The sequence below is a fragment of the Ostrea edulis genome, chromosome 1 (genome assembly GCF_947568905.1).
Source record: "Ostrea edulis chromosome 1, xbOstEdul1.1, whole genome shotgun sequence".
In the NCBI taxonomy this organism is placed as follows: domain Eukaryota; kingdom Metazoa; phylum Mollusca; class Bivalvia; order Ostreida; family Ostreidae; genus Ostrea; species Ostrea edulis.
The window spans coordinates 80,355,770-80,370,238 of NC_079164.1; the positions used below are offsets into that span (position 1 = coordinate 80,355,770).

A 14,469-nucleotide genomic window follows, 5' to 3' on the forward strand; every position below is an offset into this window, starting at 1 on the left:
ACTGGAATCATGGTTAATTGGTATGGATTAAGTTATATTTTACCCGTATAAATTTAAATTTCATTTTTTACGGTAAACTAGTCTTGTCGCATGATCTCTGCGTAAATGAGGTGTCTCCCTTGTTTATCTGATTTACATATCGCTAATTATAGACAACAGGACAACTCTTAACGTAACAGAAGAGATTTAGCAATCTTTTAAATAATATTAAGATGATATTTCCATCGATGAATACTTCGTGTTCATGTTTTAAAAATGGAATTTCAAGCATTTTGGCGTGCAAAATGGTCAGGGAATTAATAAAACGAATTGATGATAAAACTGACATCTTTCTTGTGATCGCAGCGAAGAAATGGTATACCACGAAATGGCATGGGTTTCAAATTGTTTTTTCTCAAACTGTTCATAAGTACCCCTCATACTTCTTGAGATGAACAAGAGATAGCACCAAACCGCGCATGTTTGTTTGAATATCTAGCTAGCTAGGTTCACTTCAGTGCACCCTTAGGGTCATAGGGGCTAAGCAAAATTTAAGAAGCTGCCACATATTGACCCATATGTCAAACTCTTCTCAACAACTGCACATTTGCAAGGTAAACTAAATGCATAATCGTGTAGAGCAGGGTGGCCTCTAGTAAAATTGTAAATTGTGTTATCCCTGGAGTAGGGGTTCAGACTCCATGATAGTGCTAAACTTGATGTATATAGCGTATATGTGTAAAACATCTAGAAAACATATTTAATACTAATGATATTAAACTGAAACAAAATAGATTGGTAGTCCTTATATATTGTCTTTTTAAAAAAAAATATTTCGAAACCAACTCCTGGGTTTTTACTCATTAGTCACATTGTGATAATCTTACATATTTTAATATGTAAAGCATTTTATCAGCATAGATGCTTTGGGGAATTTTAAGACCACACCTTTGATATTGTCGCTGAATATTTTAACTTACATCCTAGATCCGCCGATATGTTTGTGCATATAGATACTAGGGATCATCAACTTCATATATATCAATGATTTGTATTGATAATTGTTCTTCATTTTTGAAGTATTTTACAGGGCCTAGTTATGATAACAAACGTACCTAGCACTTTCGTATCTTACTAGATTTAGTTCAATGTTTACATCAGAAGTTTTTGATTGACCCCTTTTCCTGTTCTATTAAACCTTAAGATAATCAAGTCAGAGATGAGCCGATCACGGAAGCTTCAAGTTATGATGGGATTCAAAATCAGGATCAGAGCTGGAAATGAGTGAAGAGTCCGAGTCTGAAGAAAACAGCGAGGATCTGAAGTCTGAGGATAGCAGCGAGGAATCTGATCCTGATGACGAGGACACTGCTGAATCAGGGACCAGTGAAGAAAATGGTGTAGAGCAAAACGGTCATGATAAGAATTTAGAGGAGACCAACGAGGATAAAGATGAATAAGAAATGTCCGGGTAATGATAGTGAGATAATACAGATCTGTCTGAAGGAAAGGACTAGGTACAATAAGTGCCATTTCTGGTCCTGAAATTCTAGCATAATTTGCTTTCTATGAGATAGTCATTTCCAATTTGAAATAATCAAAAACTAAAATTTAGAGTGTTTTCTCTTTTAGAATTTTGTATAATGAAGTTCGTGAGCTTTCTTCAATGTGTTTTTGAATTTTGTATATTGAAGTCCGTGACCTTTATTCAATGTGTTTTGGAATTTTGTACAATGAAGTTCGTGACTTTTCTTCAATGTGTTTTAGAATTTTGTATAATGAAGTTCGTGAGCTTTCTTCAATGTGTTTTAGAATTCTGTATAATGAAGTTCGTGACTTTTCTTTAATGTAAAACTTATACGGTACCAATTTTGATGCACCAGATGCGCATTTCGACAAATAAAGTCTCTTCAGTGATGCTCAACTGAAATGTTTGAAATCCGAGATAACTATGAAGTTTTAGAGCTAAATATAGCCAAAAACAGCGTGCCAAAAAAGTGGAGCCAAATTCGTCCAAGGAAAAGAGCTATGCATGAGGGAGATAATCCTTAATTTTGAAATGAATTTCTAAATGTGTTTTAAAGGTGGCGGCGGGAATGCTGTCTCGTGAATTAAAACATACATGTGACAGTTTTTCCATGTTTTGTAGATGTCACCACTAAAAGCCCCAACAAAGAAATTGCTCTAAATGCGATCAATATGAAACTGTTGAGATGCCATTTGCTTTCGATGATGTTTAACACTTTCTTCAATGCAAGGTGAAGATAACGAACAGTGATCAATCTCATAACTCCTATAAGAAATACAAAATAGATAGTTGGGCAAACACGGAACCCTGGACACACCAGAGGTGGAATCAGGTGCCTAGGAGGAGTACGCACCCTCGGTTGACCGGTCACACCCGCCGTGAGCCCTATATCCTGACCAGGTAAACGCAATTATCCGCAGTCAAAATCAGTGTACCAAGAACGGCTGAACAATCGGTATAAATCACGTCAGACAGCATTTGACCCAATGATAGGTTCTATTGGCATAGAATTAGCGAAATGCTGACTTCATTCGAGAATGTTGAAACATCTGTACCTCTGGTATGTCCAGGGGTCCATGTTTGCCCAACTATCTGTTTTGTATTGCTTATAGGAGTTATGAGATTGATCACTGTTTGTTGTCTTCACCTTTCACACTGTAGATTCAAGGTGATTTTAAATCACACCTTCCGGGGCTGGGGAGGAGCAACAATAGGGGATACAATATCTATATGCATATTAATTGGAAAGTCATTTTATAAGAAAATGTTATAAGTCATTTTTTCAAGAAAAAAAGGATGATGAATAACTATATTAATTTGCAAGGACATCAAAACGATGTACATTCAAGTTTGTTCAGATTATGGTCTTTTGAAGTAGGATGGGGCCACCATAGGGGATCAAATTGTATAGGAAATGTCTTTAAATTCTTCATTTAAACAACAACAGGGTCATGTTTGTTCATTCCAAGACCCTTGGTTAGGGTGATGTCACAATGGGAGATTGAAATTTAATTTCGAAATATACAGTGAATATGCCAGTTTCGAGATAAGAGCTCTTCTGTGTAGGAGGTATATTTAGTAGAACGTGGAGCGCCTAAATGGGACGGAGTGAACTTATCGTCAGTGAGGAAGACGATAAAATGTTTCAAAAGCGGCGTCTCTTTAAATATGTAAATGTTGAAAACACAAAATACTATGGAAATGAATGTTTTACTGAAGCCGAAACATAAAAACAATGTCATATTTGAAAGTAATATCCTGGATATCATACCTACTACCAACGAAATTACATGATATGATAAGAATGACATGGTCTATGGTGATCAGGTCTTCCAAAAGTGTGTTGGAATTCCTATGGGTACAAATTGTGCTCTTTTGTTAGCTGGCCTGTTTTATAGTCATGTTATGCAAAATTCATTCAAAAACGTCTACGTAAGAAGAAAACAATATCCTGTTGTGGCCTTCAATTAAACTTCTAGCTATATCGACGAAATATTATCGATCAACAATAATGATTTCCAGTCATAACTCGATTCAATATATCCTAGTGAACTCGAAATAAAAGAAACCACGGAGTCGTCAACTTCTGCTTAATACATTCAAATTTATGACAAACGGGGTGATTTCAGCTTCTCCATCGTCATCTTCCTATAATCATGCAGCGATATTCCATTATCACCTGTCTATTGTGTTTACACCCCTCACTTGATCCGATACGAAGATATTGTTCTATGTATGGTAAGATTTTAAATCAAAGCAGGCTACTGACAAACAAGTTAATGGTGATGGGCTTCCAGCAGTCTCGTTTAAAGGCAGCATTTTGCTAATTCTATGGTCGTTAAAACGATCTAGTTAGCCAATACAACCTACCATTTGGTCAAATGCTGTCTGACGTGGTTCATGACGATTGTTCGGCCGTTCTTAGCACATTGATTTTGACTCCAAAACGAATAACCCCGTTTATCTGATCAAGATATGAGGCTCACGGCGGGCGTGATCGGTCGAAAGTCCTCCTTTGCACCTGCTTCAACCTCTGATGTATCCAGGGGTCCATGTTTGCCCAACTATCTATTTTGTATTGCTTATAGGGGTTATTAGATTGATAGCTGTTTGTTATTTTCACCTTTCATGAAGCAAAAACAACAAAATCAGTAAGGATATATTGCTTGAGAGTATACCTACAGTGAGCGATTTGTAATTACCGCGATAGCCTCAAACAGAATCGTCATACATATACTCTGACACGGTAATGATGATTGCCGAACAAAATATCGGGTTGCTGAGACAAAGGTTATGGAAAGATGGAAATTGACGTGATTAACCAAACAATTTGCTTGTTGTTTTTTTTTTAATATTATACTGTTTCGTGAATGACTTGTAGTACTATTAGTGTAAAAAAAAGTAATAGTTACGCAAATATGCCCTGAAATGAGATTTTGATATTGAATTTTCTTACGAATTGGCATGTTAAATATTGTTTACAAATCCGACTAGTTCACAGTGCCTCTCTTCCGCATTATTCCGAACTGGTAACCTTCGAAGTCAACGTAAACTTGGGATCACGAACAGGAATTGCTGTCAGAAAGGCAACAATTCATGAATAGATAATTTCTCTCATCTAACGGGTTCATTGCTACAGATTCACTCTGATTCAATGAAATTATGTTTAACCAAGCTCACATATGTCTTTCTAGTACAGCATGTATTGCTGTAAGGTAATGCCGTCTTGTTTTAACTATATGTTTACCGCAAGGTCGATTGTTCCATACCATGTTGTTTGACCTTTTGACCTTCACCTTGGAGTTTGGCTTATTGTTTCGGAAACTTAACCTGTTCAGTGGCTAATAACATATTTAAGGTAGAGCGTTAATATTTTGGACACGAATATCTTATGATAAGCCCTTTTCATTCATAAATAAGCACCATATCAATCATTGGTATTTGTTTGTACTCGCAATGTTGTATATTGTAAGCACGATTTAAATTATTACCACCTGCCTTCTTGTTCGTATAGATGAACACTGTATAAAATATTATTGTTTGTTTGTATAGATAAGCACTGTATAAAATATTATTGTTTGTTTGTTTATATAAGCACTGTATAAAATATTATTGTTTGTTTGTGTATATAAGCACTGTATTAAATATTAGTAATTGTTTGTTTTTGTATATAAGCACTGTATAAATATTAGTAATTTTTTTGTTTGTGTACTTAAGCACCATATAAAATATTAGTAATTGTTTGTTTTTGTATGTAAGCACTGTGTAAATATTAGTAATTGTTTGTGTACATAATCACCGTATAAAATATTAGTAATTGTTTATTTGTGTAGATAATCACCGTATAAAATATTAGTAATTGTTTGTTTGTGTATATGCAAGGTGAAGATGACGAACAGTGATCAATCTCATAACTCCTACAAGCAATACAAAATAGATAGTTGGGCAAACTCGGACCCCTGGACACACCAGAGGTGGAATCAGGTGCCTAGGAGGAGTAAGCATTACCTGTTATAAGCACTGTACCAAATATTAGTAATTGTTTGTTTCTATAGATAAGCACTGTATCAAATATTAGTAATTGTTTTTTTGTGAATGTAAGCACTTTATAAAATATTTGTAATTGGTGTTGTTTTTTGGGGGGTGCATATAAGCACTCTACAATATTAGTAATTGTTTGTTTGTGTATATAAGGTGTACATAAACTACTAGTAATCGGTTGTTTGTATGAAAGGTGTATATATTAGCACGATATAAAATATTAGAATCGTGTGTTTGTGTATGTAAGCACTGTATAAAATATTAGTAATTGTGTGTGTATATTAGCACCGTATAAAATATTAGTAATTGTTTGCGTATATTAGCACCGTATAAAATATTAGTAATTGTTTGTGTATATTAGCACCGTATAAAATATTAGTAATTGTTTGTGTATATAAGCACTGTATTAAATATTAGTAATTGTTTGTGTATATTAGCAACATATAAAGTTTTGCTGTTCTTTTGCTGGTATATAAAAGCATCATTCCAAACATTCGTATTTATTTATTTGTTTGTATATATAAAATTCATATTTATTTATTTGTTTGTAGATATAAACATTCATATTTATTTATTTATTTGTTTGTATATATAAACATTGATATATATTTATTTGTTTGTGTATATAAACATTGATATATAGTTATTTGTTTGTATATATAAACATTGATATTTATTTGTTTGTATATATAAACATTGATATTTATTTGTTTGTATATATAAACATTGATATTCATTTGTTTGTATATATAAACATTGATATTTATTTGTTTGGATATATAAACATTGATATTTATTTGCTTGTATATAGAAACATTGATATTTATTTGTTTGTATATAGAAACATTGATATTTATTTATTTATTTGTTTGTATATATAAACATTGATATCTATTTATTTGTTTGTGTATATAAACATTGATATATAGTTATTTGTTTGTATATATAAACATTGACATTTATTTGTTTGTATATATAAACATTGCAATTTATTGATCTGTTTGTATATATAAACATTGATATTTATTGATCTGTTTGTATATATAAACATTGATATTTATTGATCTGTTTGTATATATAAACATTGATATTTATTTGTTTGTATATATAAACATTGATATTTATTTGTTTGGATATAGAAACATTGATATTTATTTGCTTGTATATAGAAACATTGATATTTATTTGTTTGTATATAGAAACATTGATATTTATTTGTTTGTATATAGAAACATTGATATTTATTTATTTATTTGTTTGTATATATAAACATTGATATATATTTATTTGTTTGTGTATATAAACATTGATATATAGTTATTTGTTTGTATATATAAACATTGACATTTATTTGTTTGTATATATAAACATTGATATTTATTGATCTGTTTGTATATATAAACATTGATATTTATTGATCTGTTTGTATATATAAACATTGATATTTATTGATCTGTTTGTATATATAAACATTGATATTTATTGATCTGTTTGTATATATAAACATTGATATTTATTTGTTTGTATATAGAAACATTGATATTTATTTGCTTGTATATAGAAACATTGATATTTATTTATTTGTTTGTATATAGAAACATTGATATTTATTTATTTGTTTGTAGATATAAATATTGATGTATATGTATCTGTTTGTAGATATAAACATTGATATTTATTTGTTTGTAGATATAAACATTGATATTTATTTATTTGCTTGTAGATATAAAAATGGATATTTATTTATCTGTATGTATATATAAACATTGACATTTATTTGTTTGTACAAAAAAAGATTGATATCTGTTCATCTGTTTGTGTCTATAAACATTGGCATTGATTTAATTTTTGTATATATAAACATTGATATTTATATATTTGTTTGTAAATATAAACATTGATATTTATATATTTGTTTGTAAATATAAACATTGATATTTATTTATTTTTTGTAGATATAAACATTGATATTTATTTATTTGTTTGTATATATAAACATTGATATTTATTTATTTGTTTGTACATATAAACATTGATATTTATTTATCTGTTTGTATATATAAACATTCTGTAAGATAGTGATAACTGCTTCCCTGTTTGTTTATTGTCGTACATGTTCGTTCCTTTTCAACATTCTCCCCATTGTAGATACGTCAGTTACAAACTTTGAGTTGAATGTTTATAAATGTGTTTTATGATGATCAATCTCATAACTCGAATGCAAAATATGAAATTAGACAAATACCACTCCCTGGATATACCAGAGGTGGGATCATGTGTTTAAGAACAGTAAGCATCCCTTGCCCATCGGTCACACCCGCCATGAGCTCTATATCTTCATCAGGTAAACGTAGTAATTTGTAGTCAAAATCAGTGTACCAAGAACGGCCTAACAAATGGTGTGAAACACGACTGACAGTATTTGACCCAATGACAGGTTGTATTTGCAAACTACATCATTATATCTACCATGGAATTGGGGAAATGTTGACTTTGAACGTGACTGTTGGAACTCAAACTGCTTACCCTAATCATGTAAAAAAAAAAAGACAGCATTCGACCTAGTGTTACATTTAATTTGTAAATTAGATCGTTAATTATGCGGCAATCACTGTTCACGTCGAATCTACGAAAATTCATAAAATTCATGTAGAATGCAAACCTTAATTTCTGGGGCGATACCACTATCTGTGTTCGTGACAATTTTGTTATTTAGTTTAGGTAGAAACCACACTGCAGTGCTCCAAGTCACATCAGCTATCAGGTCGCAAAATGGCGACCTAGAAATATTTCTGGTCGCCATTTTCAAATTTCTATTCGCCATGTTCAAAATTTCTACTCGCCATGGTAAAAAATTTCGTAAATAAGACTTACAAGGTTCTTTTTTTTTTAATTTGAATATCTTTAAAGAAAAAAATCGACACCCACGTATGCATTTTGTTTGTTTTATTTTGAAACTGAATAGAAATGTACTGTGAAACATGCTGGATGCAAATACGTCAAGTAATTACTCTGGCAAAAGTTGTATTACATTGGGCCACCCTGTATATTTTACAGTACGCTTCTGGGGAAGAAAACCCAGCGTTCCACACAAGGATTTACTTTAAAGTCCTCAATAAGTGGGCCTTCACTGCTTATGCGAATAAGAGCTTCTACTTTTGTTGGATCTTTTGCTGAACAATCAGTACCAGCATCAATAAGAACACTATATCCCGAGTTTGTAATTGTCTGTGAAAATTAGCAGCAACAGTGCCCCGCTCAACTTACAGCTAATAATGCAGTCACGGACAAAGACGTATCTCTTACTGTTACCGTGAATAGTCACATTTCCACATTTGAAAGACGTACACCATGGCATGGTGAAATCGTACAATGGGTGTCCAGAAATGGTGGACGTTACTGGCTGATTGACCTCACAAATTCTGCAAAACATTTTGCAATCTCTGTATATCAACCACGAAAATTCCTTCAGCCATTAGGACTGGGGTTCTTCCTATACTTTTGTATTTTTCTTTAGACACAGCTACGTCATCTTTTATGCAGAACTTTCTCCGTGTGATTCTTGAATTTCTTCGTTACATGTACTAGGCAGTGGCTTCTACTTTTTACTAAGTTCAAAGTACTTTAACCCTCGTTTTACCGACATCTTGATTGCTTTCAAACGCTGTTTTGACCGAGACTGAAAAATATTTATAAAGACTTCCGACCCCGATTACAAAATTTTACTGGATGCCCACTTTTTTCCACTCGCAAAAATGCGACTTAAAAATAATCTCTAATCGCAAAATCGATTTTCTGGTCGCAAATGCAACTTGGAGCGCTGTACTGAACCATCTTATCAAATCAGTGTGCATGTGCGCATCTTGTCAAATTTAATTTTCTCCACACGTTGACCTCTTCCAAGGGTCATTAGGCATACGTCGTTTAGAAAATTATTTGAAACATTCTTACATTTATATCCAATGCGTCAGTTGTACTTTTAGCATTGAAACAATATGCCGCGGGTAACACATGCACTTCGAAAACGATTAAGATTTCAGATTGTTGTCAGTCTTTTACATGACTTTGATGACGTATATATTTGTAGAAAAATAGATCAAACAGCGTAGTGATGGTACAGAGTACTCATTTAAAAGTTCCTATACTGAAGATCAAGAGATACTGAATGATAAATAAATCAATCGTACATCTGATATTGAAATAGAAGGTACAAGGTTATATATGTCAATCGTACATCTTATATTGAAATAGAAGGTACAAGGTTATATATGTGATTGGTATACACAAATTGTTTAGAGATTTCAGATTGCTGTCAGCTTTTTATCATACCTTTATGAACAAATTATTTGTGTACGTTTAGAGAAAACCAAAAATATGTTGATCAAGTAGAAAGGTAACCCATAATCAAAATTAATATGTAAAGAACTACCTAACAATTGTTACGATCAGTGGAATTCCATACGAAATCATTAATCTTTAGATTAGCTTTTAATTTGTGATTATTTTTATATACTTCGTGCTCTTACATACAGCTCTTACAGTGTTGTTAACAAAACCCGCTGTTTGTTAGTATACCTATGTCCTTTTTATGTATTTAATTATTCCTAAGGGTTGTTTTAAATTGTTTTATATGTTATTAGGAAAATCATATCATATCGCTATAATTCAATAATAATATTTATACATTTTAATTCTGACACTATGAATATTTTATTCACATGTATGTGCACATCGATTTTATATTATCTTTTCTTTCACATTTGTAAAGCGCTTTAGAGAACTAATGTTGAGAGGGCGCTATATAAATCTTTTAATTACAATTTCAATTACAGCTGCCAAAGTTTTCGTGAACCGCAGATATTAAAATATGAATATCTGCTTATTTGCCGTTCACCTGATTCAGGTTTTATCTATTTAGTACGTGTATAGATTGTGTCATCTTGAACAAACAATGTCAATCACAATTATGAAGTACACACGGTCATATAGCAAGCATTTGTGGAGATTGTACTCTGAATTTGTCCCGGGTTTGTGTACACATGATATGATAACACTCACGTGATCTGTCATAAATGAGGAGGGTAGATAGGAAGGTGATTACGAGTTATACTGACTTCATTCACTCTAGATCTCTACACGTCACGATCAGCATCCTACATTAAACCGGCCAAACCACGCGGGGATAACATTGCAGCTTTTAGAGAGGACACGCTTCAGGTAAATGTGATTTTTAGTAATAAAGTTGGTTATCTTTCAGACACCCTGACACGTAATCAAGCCGCAAGACTGTTCGCGAATTTCCATAGTGGACTGTTGAAAATGTATGATGTTAGCCAGAAACGTCTAAACAAGCAACGAAATGAGAAATCTCCAATTTACCCCTTTTATTTCAGTGTAGTTTATTGTACAGGAAAGTGGATTTTTAATTCATTTCACGTTAATTACAAATCAAGTAAAATTTGAGTTATAGCTTGCAGACTTCAACTCATATATGAAATTCGTGTGATCATTTTATCGTTCATTTCGTTGCAATTGTTTTTCACAGGAAATTGATGTCAATTGTTTTTTCACAGGTACTTGATTTCAATTGTTTAACGTTAGTTATGCGGTAACTGGTACTTAATGTCAATTGTTTACTGTTGATTATGTGGCGACTGCTATTCACGTCAAATCCAGGAAAATGCATGAAATTGATATAAAATGTTCACTTGAATTTCCCGTGAGTCGCCTTTGTAGTTGTGTTATCTGGTTGAGGTTTGAAATCACACTAAGCCCTCTTATCAAATTAGTGTGCATGCTTGCATCTTGTCGCAAATTAAAATTTAAATTTCTTCACACGTTAACCTTTATTAAAGGGTCGTTATGCATATGTTGTTTGGAAAATTATTCTGAACACATTATTGATATATAACATCAAAGATAACAAGATTAACCCATAGTGAAAATTAGTATGTAATGAATGGCCTAACAATTGGTACGTATCACATCAGTTAGAATTAGATATAACGATTAGAGGAATTCCACATTAAATCATTACAGCAGCTAGAGTTTTTGTGAACCGCAGATATTAAAATGTGATTATCTGCTTATTTGTCGTTCACCTGATTCCGGTTTTATCTATTTAGTACGTGTATAGATTGTACCATCTTGTACAAACAATGTCAATCAAAATTCTGAAGTACACAGTCACACATCATACATTTGTGGAGATTGTACTCTGAATTAGTCACAGGTTTGTGTAACCATGATATGATAACACTCACGTGACCTGTCATAAATTGGGGAGGGTAGATAGGGAGGTGATTACGAGTTAAACTGACTTCATTCATTTTAGATCTCTACACGTCACGATCAACATCCTACATTAAACTGGCCAAACTACTCAGGGATGTAGTTCTGCATTAACTAATCGCCACAGGAACATTACAGCTTTTAGAAAGGACACGTTTCAGATAAATTGATTTTTAGCAATAAAGTTGGTCATCTTTCAGACACCCTGACACGTATACTGCAAGACTGTTCGAAAATTTTCATAGCGGACTGTTGAAAATATATATAATGTTAGTCAGAAACGTCTAAAAAAGCAATAAGATGAGTAATATCCAATCTATTCCTTTTTTTTCAATGTAGTTTATTGTAAAGAAAAGTGGATTTTTAATTCATTTCACGTTATAGCTTGCAGACTTCAACTCATATATGGAATTCGTGTGATCATTTTATCGCACATTTCATTGCAAATGTTATTCACAGGTACTTGATGTCAATTGTTTAACGTTGGTTATGTGGCAATCGCTATTCACGCCAAATCCAGGAAAATGCATGAAATTGATATAAAATGTTCACTTGAATTTCCCGTGAGTCGCCTTTGTAGTTGTGTTATCTGGTTGAGATTTGAAATCACATTAATCCATTTTTATCAAATTAGTGTGCATGTTCGCATCTTGTCGCACATTACAATTTAAATATTTTCACACGTTAACCGTGCGCAATGTGTTGTTGTGCATATGTCGTTTTGAAAATTATTTTGAACACATTATTGATAGATAAAATCAAAGATAACAAGATTAACTCATAGTGAAAATTAGTATGGTAAGAGAGACCTAACAATTAGTACGTATCATATCAGTTACAATTAGACACAACGATTAGAGGAATTCCACATTAAATCATTATAGCACGTGTATAGATTGTGTCATCTTGTACAAACAATATCAAACACAATTCTGAAGTACACAGTCACAGATGATACATTTGTGGAGATTGTACTCTAAATTTGTCCCGGGTTTGTGTACACATGATATGATAACACTCACGTGATCTGTCATAAATTGGGGAGGGTAGATAGGGAGGTGATTACGAGTTATACTGACTTCATTCACTCTAGATCTCTACACGTCACGATCAGCATCCTACATTAAACCGGCCAAACTATACACAGGGATAGATACCAGTAACTCTACAGCGATTAGAGAGGACAAGTGTCAGGTAAATGTGATTTTAGCAACAAATTTTGTTATCTTTCAGACATTGAGACACGTAATCAAATTGTAAGGCTGCTCGTTAATTTGTAAAGTTAGCTGGTTGATATACATGTCTAAAACGTCTCAAAAAATAAATAACGAAAGAATAGCCTTGGTAACACTTTTTGGTTAGCTCATTAAAAGGACTCAGTGATTTTTAATCATAATGTAGTAATTGTTCATCGTCCTCTGTTGTGAATTGTTGTTGACTTCAGTAATTGTTCGCCGTGCTCTGTTGTAAATTGTTGTTGACTTCAGTAATTGTTCACCGTCCTCTGTTGTAAATTGTTGTTGATTTCAGTCATTGTTCACCCTCCTCTGTTGTAAATTGTTCACTGTCCTCAGTTTCAAATTGTTGTTGACGTCTAATCATGATGTGATAATTTCTCACCGTCCTCTGTTGTAAATTGTTGTTGAATTCTAATCATAATGTGGTAATTGTTCACCGTCCTATGTTTTACATTTTTGTTGACTTCAGTAATTGTTCACCCTCCTCTTTTATAAATTGTTGTTGACTTCTTATTATAATGCGGTAATTGTTCACCCTCCTCTGTTGTAAATTATTGTTGATTTCAGTAATTGTTCACCGTCCCCTGTTGTAAATTGTTGTTGATTTCAGTATTTATTCACCGTCCTCCGTTGTAAATTGTTGTTGATTTCAATAATTGTTAACCGTCCTCTGTTGTAAATTATTGTTGATTTCAGTAATTGTTCACCGCCCTCTGTTGTAAATTATTGTTAATTTCAGTAATTATTCACCCTCCTCTGTTGTAAATTGTTGTTGATTTCAATAATTGTTCACCCTCCTCTGTTGTAAATTGTTGTTGATTTCAGTAATTGTTCACCCTCCTCTGTTGTAAATTGTTCACAGTCCTTAGTTTTAAATTGTTGTTGACTTCTAATCATAATATGGTAATTGTTAACCGTCCTCTATTGTAAATTGTTGTTGACTTCAGTAATTGTTAACCGTCCTCTTTTGTAAATTGTTGTTGACTTCAGTAATTGTTCACCGTTCTCTCTTGTAAATTGTTGTTGATTTCAATAATTGTTCACCGTCCTCTGTTGTAAATTGTTGTTGACTTCAGTAAGTGTTCACCGTCCTCTATTGTAATTTGTTGTTGATTCAGTAATTGTTAACCGTCTCCTGTTGTAAATTGTTGTGACTTTAGTAATTTTTCACCGTCCTCTGTTGTAAATTGTTGTTGACTTCAGTAATTGTTCACCGTCCTCTGCTGTAAATTGTGTTTGTAACACTGTTTGGCTAGCTCATTAAAAGAACTAAGTGATTTTTTAATCATAATGTGGTAATTGTTCACCGTTCTCCGTTGTAAATTGCTGTTAACTTCAGTAATTGTTCACCGTCCTCTTTTGTAAATTGTATGTGTAACCCTGTTTGGCTAG

General features: G+C 32.6%; 2 protein-coding genes, 1 long non-coding RNA gene and 1 pseudogene across 3 annotated transcripts in view; 3 read left to right on the top strand and 1 right to left on the bottom strand.

The window, feature by feature from the left end:
• The window catches only part of LOC125667370 (uncharacterized), a 42,543-nt pseudogene extending 40,767 nt beyond the window's left edge, over positions 1-1,776 (top strand).
• LOC130054058 (uncharacterized) overlaps positions 1-14,469 on the bottom strand; it is a 1,204,346-nt gene that overhangs the window by 283,093 nt on the left and 906,784 nt on the right. The gene's annotated exons all lie outside the window — the stretch shown is intronic.
• LOC130054104 (uncharacterized) lies at positions 10,221-12,629 on the top strand. Its single transcript, XR_008802374.1, has 2 exons — positions 10,221-10,765; positions 11,883-12,629. It is a non-coding gene; the product is annotated as an uncharacterized LOC130054104 (long non-coding RNA).
• LOC125679340 (uncharacterized) overlaps positions 12,791-14,469 on the top strand; it is a 34,372-nt gene continuing 32,693 nt past the window's right edge. Inside the window, exons 1-2 of the mRNA XM_056144604.1 lie at positions 12,791-12,823; positions 12,993-13,033. Coding sequence (XP_056000579.1) covers positions 12,791-12,823; positions 12,993-13,033 — 74 coding nt within the window. The remainder of the gene's footprint in view (positions 12,824-12,992; positions 13,034-14,469) is intronic.